Source organism: Prionailurus bengalensis, chromosome B4 (assembly GCF_016509475.1).
Source record: "Prionailurus bengalensis isolate Pbe53 chromosome B4, Fcat_Pben_1.1_paternal_pri, whole genome shotgun sequence".
In the NCBI taxonomy this organism is placed as follows: domain Eukaryota; kingdom Metazoa; phylum Chordata; class Mammalia; order Carnivora; family Felidae; genus Prionailurus; species Prionailurus bengalensis.
The window spans coordinates 83850605-83868110 of NC_057358.1; the positions used below are offsets into that span (position 1 = coordinate 83850605).

The 17506-nt window shown below is 41.7% G+C and overlaps 1 protein-coding gene across 4 annotated transcripts in view; it reads left to right on the forward strand.

The window, feature by feature from the left end:
* Positions 1–533: 533 nt before the first annotated feature.
* OS9 (OS9 endoplasmic reticulum lectin) overlaps positions 534–17506 on the forward strand; it is a 30827-nt gene continuing 13854 nt past the window's right edge. For 2 of the 4 annotated variants that reach the window (XM_043564607.1, XM_043564610.1), the window contains exons 1-5: positions 541–738; positions 1152–1328; positions 2214–2277; positions 2408–2484; positions 2671–2769. In XM_043564607.1, coding sequence (XP_043420542.1) covers positions 577–738; positions 1152–1328; positions 2214–2277; positions 2408–2484; positions 2671–2769 — 579 coding nt within the window. In that variant the 5' untranslated portion in view covers positions 541–576. Of the gene's footprint in view, positions 739–1151; positions 1329–2213; positions 2278–2407; positions 2485–2670; positions 2770–17506 lie in introns of all 4 variants that reach the window. The other 2 variants (XM_043564608.1, XM_043564609.1) reach the window with 2 other exon arrangements.

The window sequence follows — 17506 nt, forward strand, 5'->3', positions numbered from 1 at the left end:
CAAAGATTAGTTGGCCATACGTTTGTTGGGTCCATTTCTGGGTTCTCTATTATGTTCCATTGATCTTAACGTCTGTTTTTGTGCCAAATAATAATTATTTTGCAACAAGTATTAAGTAACTTTCAGGCGTATTGCATGCACCACCCACCGGTCTCAATCCTCCACCTAGCGGGAGCAGTCTACAATGCAAGAAACCACTTTAAAAAAAAAAGAAAGAAAAAGAGATGCGCATGACACCTGGAAGAAGACAGAAAGATTGCTTCAAAGGGCCGGGGCGTTAGACCTCATCTCTCTGGAACTGGGGGTGAGGTGGGGGTGGGGGTGGGGGTGGGAGGAGGTCTGAGCTCCTCGATGATTGGTTGGCATCTCTGACCAATCAGGAGCAGTGAGTGGTTTTGCTTATCATCGTGATCCACCTCCCGGAGGGTTTTGGAGCCACGTTTACAAATGGGAATTGGGTAGGTAAGAGGGACAGAACATTCAACCAATGAGACCTTTCGGCGTTGATGGGCGGGGTGAGGCCGCTGCCAGGTTTAGGGCGGAAGGAGCTGCCCCGAGTAAGAAGGTGAACGAAAGATGGCGGCGGAAACGCTGCTGTCCAGCCTGTTGGGGCTGCTACTTCTGGGGCTCCTGTTACCCGCAACTCTGGCCGGCGGTGTCGGAAGCCTGAATCTAGAGGAACTGAGTGAGATGCGTTATGGGATCGAGATCCTGCCGTTGCCTGTCATGGGAGGGCAGGTGTGGAGGCGTGGAAGGGCGAGGATCTGGGGCAAGGGGAAGGGGGGAAAGATAGAGGAAGAAGGGCCGCTGTGGAGTCTGCATAGGGCGCCTAAGAAGAATCGGGAGGAGTAGGTAGGGGTTTTACGATGACTCCTAAGGACCGTAGACGGAGACCCATTCCCCTGGGGCTAGGGACTGGGAGGGGTGGGGCTTCCCGCTGTCAGCTTCGGTTCCAGATAGAAGCACCCAGACTCCTCCCGGGAGAGAAGTGCGAGTGCTCGTTCCCCTCACCCGCCAAACACAGCTGGAAGACTTGTGGCTCATTCTGACTTGACTGGGCTCTTCCCCAGGATCCGAAGAGGGATCTCGTTGTTCTCTCTGATCCCAGCCTCTCTTTGCCTCCCTGCCCCCCGAACCTCCGTCTTTCCCAGAGCCAAGCTTCGGACGTGGTGATTGTCTCCTCTAAGTACAAACAGCGCTATGAATGTCGCCTGCCAGCTGGAGCTATTCACTTCCAGCGTGAAAGGGAGGAGGAGGCACCTGCTTACCGAGGGCCTGGGATCCCTGAGCTGTTGAGCCCAATGAAAGATGCTCCTTGCTTGCTGAAGGTGAAAGGGGCTGGGAAGAATGGAATGAGGGCTTGGGAACTAGCTATCTATCTGGGAACCGGAGTGCCCATGAATGGGGAGGGACGAGAGGACCTATGGGGGTTAAAAAGGCCATTGGACAAGTAGACATATTGTACAGAAGCAAAGAATCCTGCAACCACTGATGACACTTTGCTGAGTGTAGAGGAGGGTTAGGACAGAAGACCTCAGAGTGATGGTTAAGCCAAGATTGAGGTGCCTAAAGAGGGTCACTGTAGGGTAGGAGGGACATTCTCCTAGAGAAGCCTTCCTGGTAAAGTCACCCCCTGCCCCCGTCACTTTCTGCCGGTGTCCTATTTTATTTTCATCATGGCATTTTTCATGATCTGAAATCATCTTATTAACTGAATCATCAGCTTATTTATTTATTTTTTTTAGTCTGAGTCCCAGCACTGGAATATGAGTCCATGAGGTCAGAGAATTTATCTTGTTCACAGTTGTATCCCCGGTGGCTAGAACAGCACAAGGAATGTTGTAGAAGTTCAATTAATATTTGAATATTCAAATTTTCCTGGTTCGGGAAATAAGGATACCATGATTTCTTCAAGGATACCATGATTTCTTATCTTTATAAAAGGCGAAGAAGGATTTTTTAAAAAAAATCTTTAAAAAGGGAGGCGTGGAAAGAGCACAGGTGAAAAACATACTTTAGAGGCATTTCTCCCAGTCACAGAAGGAAAGCAGCCCTTCCTCGTCACTGAGAATCTGGAGAATTGAGTATGGAAGCAGAGGGGATGAGAAGTAGATGAGAGGTTATGTGTCTTGGAGCTAGGAGAGATTCAGGTTCCAAGCAGAGACATCTGCACGCTATCCCCTTGATTGTTCTTTTTTTTTTTTAATTGTCAGACCAAGGACTGGTGGACATATGAATTCTGTTACGGACGCCACATCCAGCAGTACCACATGGAAGGTGACTCATGCCTACATTTTCCCTAAGCCCTCAGCAACACTTCATAGAAGGTGACCTGCCTCCCCAGTCCCCTTCCCTCTTAGTCCTCTTAGAAGGGAGTAACGGTGCTTCACTGTGGTTTCTCTTGTAGATTCAGAGATCAAAGGTGAAGTCCTCTATCTCGGCTACTACCAATCGGCCTTCGACTGGGATGATGAGACAGCCAAGGTGGCAGCAGTTTGGGGTTGGGAGAGAAAGGGGTCCTGGCTGTAGACTCAGAGCCCTAACGAGAAGGGAAGGGTCAGGATTAGCTGATATGTTGCTTGGGGCTCGGTGGCCATTAGGACAAAGTGCCATTTTTTCTCTTTGCCGTCTTTCTTCTGCCCCCGCCCTCCCTCTTGATGTCCTCCCCAGGCCTCCAAGCAGCATCGTCTGAAACGCTACCACAGCCAGACCTATGGCAACGGGTCCAAGTGCGACCTTAATGGGAGGCCACGGGAGGCCGAGGTTCGGGTGAGTCTTAAGAGAGGGAAGTTGACACTCCTTCAGTGACAATTCAGACTCTAAGGGAAGAGGGAAGGGTTGCATGTTATACTCAGGAAGGTCTCTTTCAGACCCAAGACTCTTAAGTTTAAGACTCATATTTCCAGCTGGTAGCTGGATGCCACTGCCTGTATAGTCCCGGGCACTTGAAGTCAACATTTCCCAAACCCTTCCCTCTGAACCACTAGCCACACTTATTCTTTTTCCCATGTTTCTTCTTCTGAGCGTTATTACTGACTCTTCCTTCTCCTTTACTTCGTCTTCCGTTCTTCATTTAATGACTCGTCAGTAAGGCTGTGCAGGTGTAAGCATTGGGCCCTGCTCTGGGGCTACAGTGCTGGGCAGACACACAGCCCCTGCCCTCAGGGGATGTACAGTCTAAACAGGAAGACATGTTAAAGAAGAATCACAGAAATGGGTCTGTGACTACAAACTGAGGAGTGGTGTGAAGGAAAGGAATCTAGTTCTCTCAGAGTAAATGGCAAAGCCTATTCGTCCTATTTCTAGATTTCTCTGATCACTGGCTTCTTTCCTATGCTTGGTGCCTTCATCTCTCACTTGCATCATTGCCAACAGCCTCTTTTCAGATGCTCCCGATCTAGTGCTCCCTAACTGAGTTCAGGCAAGCAGGCAGATATATGGTGGGAAAGGTTCTTTGGGTGCTAATGTGTATTCGCAAACGTAAACACCTGTAGAGATAAGAATCACACACCCGATGACACAAGAAGGGTCTTTCTGTAATACAGACTTGCACATGCAGTTGTATGCTGGTAAATGTTGAGCATTCTGATGGCCAGGAGAGAGTGGGGGGGCATGGAGGGGGGAGCCTTGATCTATAATGTTTACCAGTATCTGTGGTATAAGTAGTCTTACCGTGGCCAAATTCATGCTGTCACTGTGATGTCAACCATCTGGCAACATTCCTGAAAATTTTCCAGTTGGCTCTTGTGAACTGGTGTGAGCTGACTCCAACACAACCCTACGGCAAGTGTCACTTCTCTGTCCCGTCCTGGAAAACCTTCCGTGATTCTGCCTTGCACAAAGGCTAAGATCCAAATACTTCAGCACAGACTGAGGTGCCTAGGAGGCGATGGGAAGCCCTCGGGTTTGGGACATATTTTGAAGGTGGACCCAAGAAGATTTATTGATGGATTGGGCATGGGGTGGAGTCAAGTATGACTCTGGGGTTTTTGGCTTGAGCAAATGGAACAATGCAACTGTCATTTACTAGAATGGGAAGGGTTGGGTTTGGAGGGGAACCCAGGTTGATGGAGGTCACAATGACTCTAGACATCCAGTGGCGATGTCCAGTTGGTAGTTGGTTCTGTGATTCTGGAGTTCAAGGATGAGGTCTGGGCCGGAGATATAAATACTCATTGTGTATCTGCCCCACTGGCCTTCTTTCTGTTCTTTGAACCAGTGGGTCTCATTGTTGTCTCTACTGAAAGCTGTCTTCCTCCAGATCTTTGAGCGGTAGGCTCCACCCTGTCATTCAAGTTATATATCCCTGTGACACCTCCACAGGTTAGCCCTGATGTTGGCACACAGAACACATGCAGCCTTCTGCCACCATCCTGGTAAACACCTACAGAGTTTTATATTCTTCAAAGCATGTATCATTTCCTGAAATTATCTTATTTGTTGGAATTTAACGTCCCTGTCTGTCTACCCCAACTAGAATAAGCTCCAGGAAGGCAGGGACAATGTCTGTCTTCTTTTCTTTCTTCTTCTTTATCTTTTCTTTCTTCTTCTTATTTTTGTTTGTTTGTCTTATTTCCTGCTGTATTCTTGGTGCCTGGAACAGTGCCTGGCACCAAGTAGGTGCCCAGAAGTTATTTGTTGAATGACTGGAATGAATAATAAGCCGGTTCAAATGTCATCGATTTTATGTGAACTTTCTTGGCTAAGCCAGAAGGTGAGTTAGGTTTCTTCAGCGTTTCACGTCCACATATATCCATGGCTTAGTCTATTTGGGCTGCTAGAACAAGATACCACAGGCTGAATGGCCTATAAACAGAAATTTTTTTCTTTTCTTTTTTTTTTTTTTTTAAATTTTTTTTCAACGTTTTTTATTTTATTTTTGGGACAGAGAGAGACAGAGCATGAACGGGGGAGGGGCAGAGAGAGAGGGAGACACAGAATCGGAAACAGGCTCCAGGCTCCGAGCCATCAGCCCAGAGCCTGACGCGGGACTCGAACTCACGGAGCGCGAGATCGTGACCTGGCTGAAGTCGGACGCTTAACCGACTGCGCCACCCAGGCGCCCCAACAGAAATTTTTTTCTTAACAATTCTGGAGTGTGGAAGTTAGAGATCAGAGTGCTAGTGTGGCCCAGGTCATAGACTTCTTGTTTATTCTCACATGGTGGAAGGGGCTAGGGAGCTCTGGGGAGCCTCTTTTATAAGAACTTTAATCCCATTCGTGAAGGTTCTACCCTTATGACCTAAGCACCTCCTAAAGGTCCCACTTCCTAATATCATCACATTGGGCATAGGATTTCAACATAAGACCTTTCGAGGGGCACAAACATTCAGACCATAGCAACCCACAAGCATCTACACACATAGATAATTGATTATAAGCACTTACTTTATTATATTCTAATTATTTTTGTTATTTGCAGCTTCAGTAGGCCAAGAACTGAGGGCAAAGACTGCACTTTCCTCTTATCTATTGAACATATGCCCTGCACCAAGCCCTGTCATAGAAACTGGGGATGAAGTGGTGACTGAGAGACCTAGTCCTGCTCTCAGGAGACAGACATTAAATAAACAGCCACAGCAAGCAGGATAAAGTCTGACAGGTGAACTACATATCATGGGGGTGATAAGGGGGACGCACAATAAAGGAACTAGCCAAGTCTAGCTGAAGGGGAGGCTTCCTGGAGAATGTGACCTTTGAACTGACAGTTGAAGGATGAGGAGCTAGTCCAGCAGCTGTAGAGGAGGGGTAGAGGGAAGAGGGCATTCCAAGTGGAAGGTCTGCTAAGTGCCATAGGCCTGGAGACAAGGGGCAGTTGATAGCTTTTTGCGGTGACTGGAGAGAATTGTGGGAAGGGAGTATGGGAGGTGAGGCTGGGCAGCAATTAGGGGTCAGCGTGCAGGTCATGAAGCTCTGTAGCTATGTTGAGTTTGGACAATCCGAGGAATAAGGGGGAAGCTAATGAGATATCTTAAGGAGGATGATGACATATTCAGTTTTGGTTTTGAAAGCTCACTCTGGCTGGAATGTAGCAAATGATTGGGAGGCCAGTTAGGAAGTGGTTGCAGTGATCCAGGTGAGAAAAGAAGGTGGCCCAGGGATGAAGAAATATGAATTTGGAGGGAGATTTAGGGAACAGAATCAATAGAGTAAGACTCATAGGTTTCTGGGTTGAGCATGGATAGATGGTGGTTCCTAAGTTAGGTAGAGTAGAAAGAAGAATAGGTTTGGTGAAGGAAAATGATGATTCTGGTTTTGAGTATGATGATTTTGGTGGCTGCAGGCATCCAAGTAGAGATTTCTGAGGAGGCTGTTAGATCTGTGGGTTTGGAACTCAGGAGAGAGATCCGAATTTAACCCAGAAGGCTGGGAGTCATCAACATATTGGCTACAGTTGGAGTCTTGGTCTGGGTAAAATCCCCCCAAAGAAACAGTATATAGTGGAAAAGGTGGAACAGAACATTGAGGAAGCCATCATTGAAAGCATGGGCGGAAGGGGGCTTTGCCAAGAAGGGGCCAGAAAGGAGACTACAGTGACACATCTCAAAGAGGGGCTGGCCCAGGGCGTCAGTAGCATTTGAACCTTCAGGGAAGAGGAGGATTAAAAACTGCTTGTGGGCGGTCATGGGAATTATTATTTTAATAAAAGCAAAGCATTCACAAGGAAATAAGAACCCCGGCAGTAGTCATGGGAACCAGATGAAAATTTCTAAGTCCTCTACTCCCAGTCTCCCCTCACCAGTCCTTTGGTTGGACTTAATGACAGAGGTCACTGGTGAACTTTGCTACAGCAGTTTCTGTGGGGTGCTGAAGAGGAGATGAAAAAGTGGAAACCTTGGAAGAAGTCTCGATATGCAGGGGAGGGAAAAGGTGAGCACTAGTTGGAGGGGTTATAAGGTTGGAGAGGGTGTTCTTTCGCGTTTTAAATTGGGAGCATGTGTAAATGCTTTTGGGTGGACCTGATAGAAAGGAGAGATTGAGTTATAGCAGAAAGAAGGGGAAGAGAATGGGGCAGAGCTGGGATACAGAACACAGGAGAACAGTTACCCTGAGGAGAGGAGATCTAGGGTTGTAACTGGGAATGAAAGAGTGGTGTATTTGGTGGGGAGTCTGGAGGTGTTAGTGGCAGAAAGTTGAGGGCATTCCTGTCTGGCTATTTCTCATTTTTTATTTTTATAATTTTTTGAAGTTTATTTATTTTGAAAGAAAGAGAGAGCACACGTGGGTGGAGGAGGGGCAGAGAGAGGGAAAGAGAAAATCCCTAGCAGGTTCCTCACTGTCAGCTCAGAGCCTGACACGGGACTCGAACTCACAAACCGTGAGATCATGACCTGAACCGAAATCAAGAGCCCAAAGCTCAACTGACTGAGCCACTCAGGCGCCCCTCATTTTTTAGTCCTTACATCCTGATAGACCACCCAAGTTTGTTGCCTTCATGATTGAGTAAACCACGTTCCCCCTGCCTCCCGCCCCCCCCCCCCACCTTCCTGCCTCCAGGGCAAGCATAGTGAAGTCCTACCTTCCCAATGCCTCCTGGGTAGGAGCCGTGTGCATGGTGTTTGGTAAAAGTGCGGTTTTTCCATGGGGTTTGGGAATGGTTAGCCATCTGGAATTAAGCAAATTTGGATCCCTATCTCAATTCTTATACTAAGTGAGATTTCACAGAGATCTCAGATTTTTTACTTTTTAATTTCTAATTGTGAAACATCTTGGACTTACAAAAATAATGTCATAGAGACCCATAAATCCACTGCCAAGTGAAACAGATGTTAACATTTTGCCATATTTGCATCAGAAAGGAATAAAATGCTAATGAAAGATGTAGTTAAAGCCCACCTTCTCATTTCTTCTCTCTCCCTCCTCTCCAGAAACAACCACAACCGTCTTCATGCTTGCTTTGTACTTTTATTAGTCATACACGTATCGTAGACACCATATATGTTTTGTGTTTTAAAATTATACATTAGTGGTATCAACTTGCTTTTTCGCTAATCATTGTTTGCCATTCTGTGGCATGACATGGAGATCTAGGTCAATGATTTTAATGGCTGTGTGTTTCATTGTTTACTTACTATTCCTCTGTTGAGGAAAAGTTGGATTTCAACTCTAATGCTTTTATACACAGTGCTACAATGTAGGTCTCATTGTGAATGTGCAAGAGTTTCTTTGAGGGAAGTACCCAAAAGCATATTTTATTGGCGAATTTGGTGCATTGCTCACTTTTTCTATTCTTTTCTAATGTTTGTTTATTTATTTTGAGAAAGACAGAGAGAGAGATTAAGTGGGGGAGGGGCAGAGGGGGAGAGAGAGAATGAATCCCAAGCAGGCTCTCCACTGTCAGTCACATGGAGCCTGATGCAGGGCTTGATCCCATGAACAATGAGATCATGACCTGAGCCAAAATCAAAAGTCGGACACTTAATCAACTGAGCCACCCAGGTGCCTCTTAATGTCTTTTTCTTTTTTAAGTTCATTTATTTTGAGAGAGAAAGGGAGGGGGGAGAGGCAGAGAGAGAGAGAGGGGACAAAGGAACTGAAGCAGGCTCTGTGCTAACAGCAGAGAGCCCAATGTGGTGCTCAATCTCACAACTGTTGAGTTCGTAACCTGAGCTGAGATCAAGAGCCAGACACTTGGGGCACCTGGGTGGCTTAGTTGGTTAAGTGTCTGACTTTGGCTCAGGTCATGCATGAGCTTACAGTTCGTGGGTTCAAGCCCCACATTGGGCTCTGTGCTGAGAACCAAGGGCCTGGAGCCTGCTTCAGATTCTGTGTCTCCCTCTCTCTTTGCCCCTCCCCCTCTCCCTCTCTCTCTCTGAAATATAAATAAACATTAAAAATGTTTTTAAAAAGTCAGAGCTTAACTGACTGAGCCACCCAGTTGCCCCACCCTCTCCAGTACTTATTATTACTATTTTTTATAATAACCATCCTAATGGATATGCAGTGGTATCTCATTGTGGTTTTGATTTTCATTTTCCTAATGACTGATGACGTTGAACATCTTTTCATGTGCGTATTGTCTATATGTATATGTTCTTTGGAGAAATGTCTATTTAAATCCTTTGCCCATTTTTTAATTGGGTTGTTTTTTATTGTTGAGTTGTGGTAGTTTTCTATATATCCTGGATATTAATCACTTGTCAGATACATGATTTGCAAATATATATGTATATGTGTGTGTGTATGTATATATATGATTTTCTCCCATTCTGTGGGTTGTTTTTTACTCTCTCTTTTTTTATTTAAAAAAAAAATTTTTTTTCAACGTTTATTTATTTTTGAGACAGAGAGAGACAGAGCATGAACGGGGGAGGGGCAGAGAGAGAAGGAGACACAGAATCGGAAGCAGGCTCCAGGCTCTGAGCCAGCAGCCCAGAGCCTGATGCAGGGCTCGAACTCACAGACTGCCAGATCGTGACCCGAGCTGAAGTCGGACGCCTAACCGACTAAGCCACCCAGGCGCCCCCTCTCTTTTTTTAAAGTAGACTCCATGCCTAACATGGCGCTTGAACTCATGACCCTGAGATCAAGAATCACATGCTCTACCTACTGAACCAGTCAGGTGCCCCTGCTTTTTCACTCTCTTAGTAGTGTTTTTTGATGCATAGAAGTTTTTAATTCTGATGAAGTCTAAGTTACCTATTTTTTCTTTTATTGCCTGTGCTTTTGGCCTCATACGTAAGAAATCATTGCCTATTCCAAAGTCATGATGATTTTTACTTCTGTTTTCTTCCAAGAGTTTTATAGTTTTGAGTTTATTTTTGTATACAAAGTAAGGTAAGGATCCACCTTCATTTGTTTGCATGTAAATATCCAGTTTTTCTAGCACCATTTGTTGACAATACTATCCTTGTCTCTTTGAATGGTCTTAATACCCTTGTTGAAAATCAAATGAGCAAATATGCTAGGGTGATTTCTCAGCTCTATTCTATGCCACTGGCCTGTATGTCTGTCCTTATGCCAGTACCACACTGTTTCGATTACTGTGGTTTTGTAGTAAGTTTTGAAATTAGGCAGTGTTGAGTCCTCCAACTTTGTTCCTTTTTTTTTTTTTTTTGAGATTGTTCTGGCTATATGAGATCCCTTACAATTCCATATGAATTTTAAGATGGGTTTTTCTCTGACTATAAAAACAGCTATTGAGATTTTGATAGGGAATGTATTGAATATGAGATACTTTGTATAGTATTGCCATCTTACTATTAAGTTTTCTAGTCCATGAACATAGGCTATCTTTCTGTTTATTTGTGTCTTCTATAATTTCTGTAATATTTTGTAATTTTGTAGTTTTCCATGTGTAAGTCTTTCACCTCCTTTGAGAAATTTATCCGAAATAGTTTTTGATACTATTGTAAGTGAAAAAAATTTTTAAATTGCCTTTTTAGAGGCACTTTGGTGGTTCAGTTGGTTAAGTGTCAGACTCTTGATTTTGGCTCAGGTCATGATCTCACAGTTGTGAGACTGAGTTCCACATCAGGCTCTATGCTCATGGAGCCTGCTTAGGATTCTGCATCTCCCTCTCTGTCTCCCCCTCCCCCATGCATATGTGCTCTCTCTCTGTCTTAAAACAAATAAATAAACACTTAAGAAATTGCCTTTTTGGCTTGTTTATTGCAAATATACAGAAATACAACTGATATTTGCATGTTGATTTTTATGTCCTGAAACCTTGCTGAATTTATTTATTATCTGTGATAGGGTTTGTGTGTGTGTGTGTGGGGGGGGGTTCTTTTGGATTTTCTGTGTGTAATATCATGTCACTTGTGAATGGAGATGATTTTACTTCTTTCTTTCCAATTTGGATGCCCTTTATTTCTTTTTCTTGCCTAATTTGCTCTGGTTATAACTTCTGGTACTATGTTAAATAGAAGTGACATAAAGTGGGCATCCTTATCTTGGTTTCTATTACTCGTGGAAAATTTTTCAGTCTTTCACCATTAAGTAATGCTATTAGCTCTGGGGTTTTCATATGTGGCCTTTATCATGTTGACATTCTCTTCTATTCCTAGTTTTTCAAGTGATTTTATCAGGAAAGGGTGTTGACTTTCAAATTCTTTGTTCACGGATGAGATGATTATGTGGCTTTTTTCTTCATTCTGTTAATGTGGTATATTGTAGTGTGCAGATTGATTTTTGTCCATTGAACCATCTTAGCATTCCTGGAATAAATCCCACAGGAATCATGATGCATAATGCTTTCAGTATGCTGCTGAATTTTGTTTGCTAGTATTTTGATGAGAAAATTTGCATTTGTATTCACAAGGGATCTTGGTCTGCGGTTTTGTAGTATCTTTGTCTGGGTTTGGTATCAGAGTAATGCTGGCCTCACAGAATGAGTTAGGAAGGCATTCTTCATATATTCCAGATTTAATTCCTTAATCTCCTATACTCTAGCTATAGCTTGTCTTCTTCTTTTGTTCATAGTATCTCAAATGTACTTTTAATTTAAAAATTTAAAAATTCCAATATGATTAAAAATTTCAGTGTTTTTCTTTATAGTTTGTATATTTTATGTCTTTTATTAAATCCTTTTCATTTATATTTTTCAAATTATAGAAGTTTTCTTCTCATATGTTAGACTTTAATTCCGTAAACAATTTAATGTGTCATGTGTAAGCTTAGAACCTAAATATAGCTATTTTTCATCTGGATAACTGGCTGTCCCAGCATCATTTATTGAGCAGGCCATATTTTCTCCCTGATTTATAGTGCCACATCAGGCATTTATCAAGTTGCCATACATATGTACATTTTCTTCTTGGCTTCTTTTTTGTTTCAATAGTCTGTCTATTCCTGTGCCAACTCCACATTGTTTCACATACTATAGCTTTTTAGTAAGTCTTGGTATCTGATAATATGCATTTTTCTTTGTTCTTCAGAACTGTCTGAGCTATTATTGGACAAGTTCTGTGAAAAAAGTCTTTTGGGGATTTTAATGGGGAATTACATTGAATTTTATATTAATTTGGAGAGAATTGATATTTTATGATACTGACTTTTCATTCACAATGAACATAATATTTACTTCTATTTACTTACTGCCTTGTACCAAACTAAGATTTTAATTTTCTCTGTGAAAGCTCTTATAGATCTCATTTGAGGTCAGTCCTAGATACCTTGTAGCTTTTTGTTTGTGACTTGTGCATGTGGGCAAATGTTTCAAGCCTACAGTTACCTTATAGTTTTTGATGCTATTGTAAATGGCATCCTTTAAAAGTTACATTATAATAGCTTTCAGGTTCTCATGGATTTTCTATGTGAATAATAATGTCATCTGCAAATAGATACACTCTGATTTCTTCCTTTCTAATCCTTATATATGCCATTTTTCTTATACCTGCAGTGCAATTCAAGGGGTGAGGTAGGCATCTTTGGCTTGATTTTAAAGAGAGTACTACTGAGGTTACACTATTAACATCGTGTTTTCCTGCAGGGTTTTTGTAGACACCTTTTACCAGCTGAATGAAGATCTATTTTATTCCTAGTTTGTGTAATGTTTTCATCATAGGTAGGTGTGAATTTTAACCCATGTTTTTTATATATCTATTGAGATGGTCATATGGTTTTTCATCTTTATTTGAATTCAACTAATTCATTTTCTAAGTTTTTTTACCCTTGCATTTCTGGAATAATCCATGGTCATAACGTTTCCTTTTTGCCTTTTTTTTTTTAAGATTTTATTTTATTATTATTTTTTAAGTAGGCTTTGTGCCCAGTGCAAAGCACAGTGTGGGACTTGAACTCATGATCCTGGGATCAAGACCTGAGCTGAGATCAAGAATCAGATGCTCTTCCTACTGAGCCAGCCAGGCACCCCTTGAAATATTCTTAATACAGTGATATATTTAGCTTCCTAATATTTTAATTGATTTTACAGCTATTTTCATAAGTGAGTTGGTCTATAATTTTCTTGTATTGTTTTTTTTTTAAGTTTTTAAATGCTAATTTATTTTTGAGAGAGAGAGATAGAGAGCGAGCAGGGGAGGGCAGAGAGAGAAGAAGACACAGAATCCAAAGCAAGTTCCAGGCTCTGAGCTGTCAGCACAGATCCCGACATGGGGCTCGAACTCACGAACCACAAGATCATGACCTGAGCTGAAGTCAGTCGCTTAACTGACTGAGCCACCCAGGTGCCCCGAGATTTTTTTTTTTTTTTTTTTTTTTAAGTTAACTCTACCTTCAAGGTGGGGCTCGAACTCACCACTCCAAAAGACACATGCTCTACTGACTAAGCCAGCCAGGCTCCCTGACTCAGAGATTTTTTTTTTTTTTAAATGCACATACAAACATTTATCTTTGAGCCCTTGCCAAATACATATATAAATAATTTCCTTTTCCTTCCTCCCTTCCTCCCTCCTTTCCTTCCTTTGTTTTTCTTTCTGTTTGTTTACCTATCTTTTTACTGAGGTATATTTGACATATAACATTATATTAGTTTCAGGTGCACAATATGTTTCAATATTTGTATATATTGTGAAATGATCACCACAATGAGTCTACTTAACCTCTGTCAACATATAGTTAAAATTGTTTTCCCTTGTGATGAGAACTTGTAGAATCTACACTCTTGGCAACTTCCAAATGTGTAATATATTATCAACTATAATCACCATGCTGTAGATCCTCATTACTTACTTATTTTATAACTGCAAGTTTGTATTTTTTGGCCCCCTTCCCCCATTTTGCCTATCCCCCTCTTGTTCTTTTTTTTTATAGTTGCTATCATTCTTTTAAATTAAAAAAAATTTTTTTTAGTGTTTACCTATTTTTGAGACAGAGACAAAGCGTGAGCAGGGGAGGGGCAGAGAGAGAGGGAGACACAGAATCCAAAGTAGGCTCCAAGCTCTGAACTGTCAGCACAGAGACCGACGTGGGGCTTGAACTCGTGAACCATGAGATCATGACCTGAGCCAAAGTCAGATGCTTAACTGACTGAGCCACCCAGGCACCCTGCTATTATTCTTTTATACACTGTACTATCATTTGGCTAAATAGTACCTTGTTGATGGACATTTAAGTTGTTTTAACTCTTATTAACACAAAAGTACTGCAGTGAATAATGTAGGTTATTCACAGAGAATATGTAGGTTAAATTCCTAGAAGTAGATTGGTGGAATTCTTATATGTACTGCCAAGTTACCCTGCTTAGGTAAATTACTCTCCCTCCAGCAATGTATGAGAATGCCTGTTCCCCTGCAGCCATGCCAACGCAATGTATTTTTAAACTTTCAGATTTGGGCCAATCATCAGACAGGCCTCAGATAAACAGTGATTTCTTAGTATGGTTTTAACTTGCATTTATCTTGGGAAAAGGTATGTAATCTTAATCATATTTAAGAGGCATTTCTCTCTTTCAGCCTTTACTCTTTTCTTTCAACCATCCAAATTCTTTGCTTATTTCCCTAATCGATTGTTGATCTTTTTCTTCTAAACTAATAAGAACTCTTTGTATAAGAGAGAGATTATCCCTTTGTCCATAATAGGAACCGTGGGATGCTTCACGGACTCTCCTTTCCTACTCACGCATGGGTAAAGCTGTCCATTTCACTCCATGTGGGTTGCATCCCTCAAGTTTTGATATGCAGCATTTCCATTGTCATTGTTATTTGTGCTCTGCTTGAGAACTTATTTTAGATTTACGCTTATTATATTTCTAAACAAATGTCTTTTATTTTTGTTTTTATTTTTTAAGTTTATTTATTTAGAGAGCAAGTGGGGGAGGGGCAGCGCGCGCGCGCGCGCGCGCGCGCGCGAGAGAGAGAGAGAGAGAGAGAGAGAGAGAGAGAGAGGGAGAAAATCCCAAGCAGGCTCCGCGCTGCCGGCTCAACGCAGAGCCCGAGATGTGTGGTTCAATCCCAAACCGTGAGATCATGACCTGAACCATAATCAAGAGTCAGTTGCTCTGGGTGCCTGGGTGGCTCAGTCTATTGAGCGTGGGATTTCAGCTCAGGTCACGATCTTACCGGTTCGTGAGTTCGAGCCCCCGCATCTGGATCTGTGCTGACAGCTCAGAGCCTGGAGCCTGCTTCCGATTCTGTATCTTCCTCTCTGTCCCTCTCCCCCTCACACTCTGTCTCTTTCTCTCAAAAAATAAATAAACGTTGAGAGGAAAAAAAAAAAAAGTCAGTTGCTCAGCATACCGAGCCACACAGGTGCCCCTATTTTTGTTTTTATATATGGCTATTGATTTCTAATTTTAGGCCATCGTGTCAGTGATTTGTTGTATCAAGATTTTCTCTGTGGTGAACTTTAAAAAATGGTGTGAGTGCGCTTGATAGCATGTGTTTTCTCTATTTAGTTCAAGACTCTAACTGTATTGGTCAAGTTACCTACTAATGTTTTTTGGCCAGGTGGCCAGTTATTATTGAAAGGGGTGCATTAAAATTTTCTCTGTAATGGTGGATTTGGCAATTTTGTTAATTTTCCCTTCATCTATTTTGAGGCTGTGTCAGAGAAATGTAAATTTAGAGTTGTGATATCTTCATGGTAAGTTATTCCTCTTATATTCTCTTGTACCTTAATGTTGTGGCCCTCTTTTTTCTAATCACATAAAAAAATATTGTGAAATATGCCACAATACATAAAATGGTATAAAACATGCGTATATTGTGTAAGGAATAATATAATAAAGGAAATACCTATCTAATCGCCTTGGGTTATGGAAGGATGCAGATAGTACCTTAAAAACGCCTCCGTGCCCCCACACGGTGCATCCATCCCTCTGTCTCCCTTCACCACAGAGCTAACAGCCGTCCTAACCTGATAAGGAGAATTCCTTTGCTTTTCTCTAGGTTTTGCCATCTGTGCAGGCATCTCATTTAATTTAGGCTTTTTTTTTTTTTTCTGAACTTTATACAAATGGTGTCATATTGTATGAAAGCATGCAGAGTGCAGACAAGGAAATCTGGGATCTGTTTCTTTTGCCTAGTACTGCGTGTGTGAGATTCATCTCTGTCCATGGCGGTACCTCTAGGGCACTTCCATGCCTGTCTAGTATTCCTTTGTATATTTCATTATCCCCTGTTCATCCACCTTACTTTTCGTGGACATTTGGGTTGTTTCCAGTTTTCTGCTATTCCCAGAAACTGCTGCTATATGCAAAATTCTTTTAAGTACCTCCTGATACAATGTGCGAGAATTTCTTGATGGAGAAATTTGCCTGGGTGTTCAATTGCTGGGTCGTAGGATATGGTAGTAAGCTCCTGTTCTACCTTATTTGGCACTGCAGAATATTTTCCAAAGTTTTTGTTCCCATTCATATCCTTATTGCAAAAATATTCCCAACATTCCATATCCTGGCCAATATATGTTACCAGACTTTCAATTTTTATTGACTTATTGGATGTATGATGGTATCTCATTATGAATTTAATTTGCATTTCACTGGTTCCTAAGAACTGATCATTTTTTCCAAGTATTTATTTACTAATATGAAACTGATTTAAACTAATATACTTAATTGATATCCTAATATTAAGCCAAACTTTCATTTGAAATTAAACCATTTATTGATTTTCTAATGTTAAACCAGTTTTGCATTCCTGAAATGAATGACTTTGGTCATATGTATTATCCTTGACTATCCTTTTTAGGTCTTGCTGGATTCAGTTTGCTGGTTTTTAAAGGACTTATATATATCTCTCTTGAGAAATATTGACCTGTAGTTTTTCCTTCTAGTACTGTCATTATCATGTTTTGGTAACAAGGTTATGCTCCCCTCAAAAAATGAGTTCAAAATGTTCTCGCTTTTTCTATACACTGAATCTTAAACATTACAATTTTTTTACTCCTTGAGTGTTTGCAAGAATTCACCTGTAAAATCATGTTTGTCTATGTTTTTGTTGTGGGAAGAGTTTCAACTTGATTTTCTTTGGTAGTTTTTGGAATATTCAAGGTTTTCTATTGCTAGTTGGGTCAGTTTTAGTAAGTTGTATTTTTTAGGAATTTTTCTATTTCATCTGATTTTTCAGATTTATTGTCATGAAGTTGTTCATGATACCCTTCTATTATTTTTTAATCTCTGTAGCATCTGTGAGTAGGTTTTTCTGTTCGTTCCTGAGGGGACTTTGGCCTCTTTTGTTATTGGTCAGTCTCACCAGAGTTTGGTCAGTTGTAATCCTCTTTTCAGAGAACCAACTATTTTGGCTCTTTTGAATTTCTGTATTGTATTTGTTTTCTATTTTATTAATTTCACTCTTTATTTTCCTTCCTTATGCTTTTAAAAAAATTTTTAATTTTTAAAATTTTTATGTATTTATGAGTGTGTGAGCATGAGCGGGGGAGGGGCAGTGAGAGAGGGAGACACAGAATCCCAAGCAGGCTCCATGCTGTCAGTGCAGAGCCCAACGTGGGGCTCAAACTGACAAACCGTGAGATCATGACCTGAGCTGAAATCAAGAGTTGGATGCTTAACTGACTGAGCCACTCAGGCACCCCTCTTTTGTTTCTTAATGTTTATTTTCAGGAGAGAGAGAGGGGGAGAGAATTAGTGGGGGAAGGGCAGAGT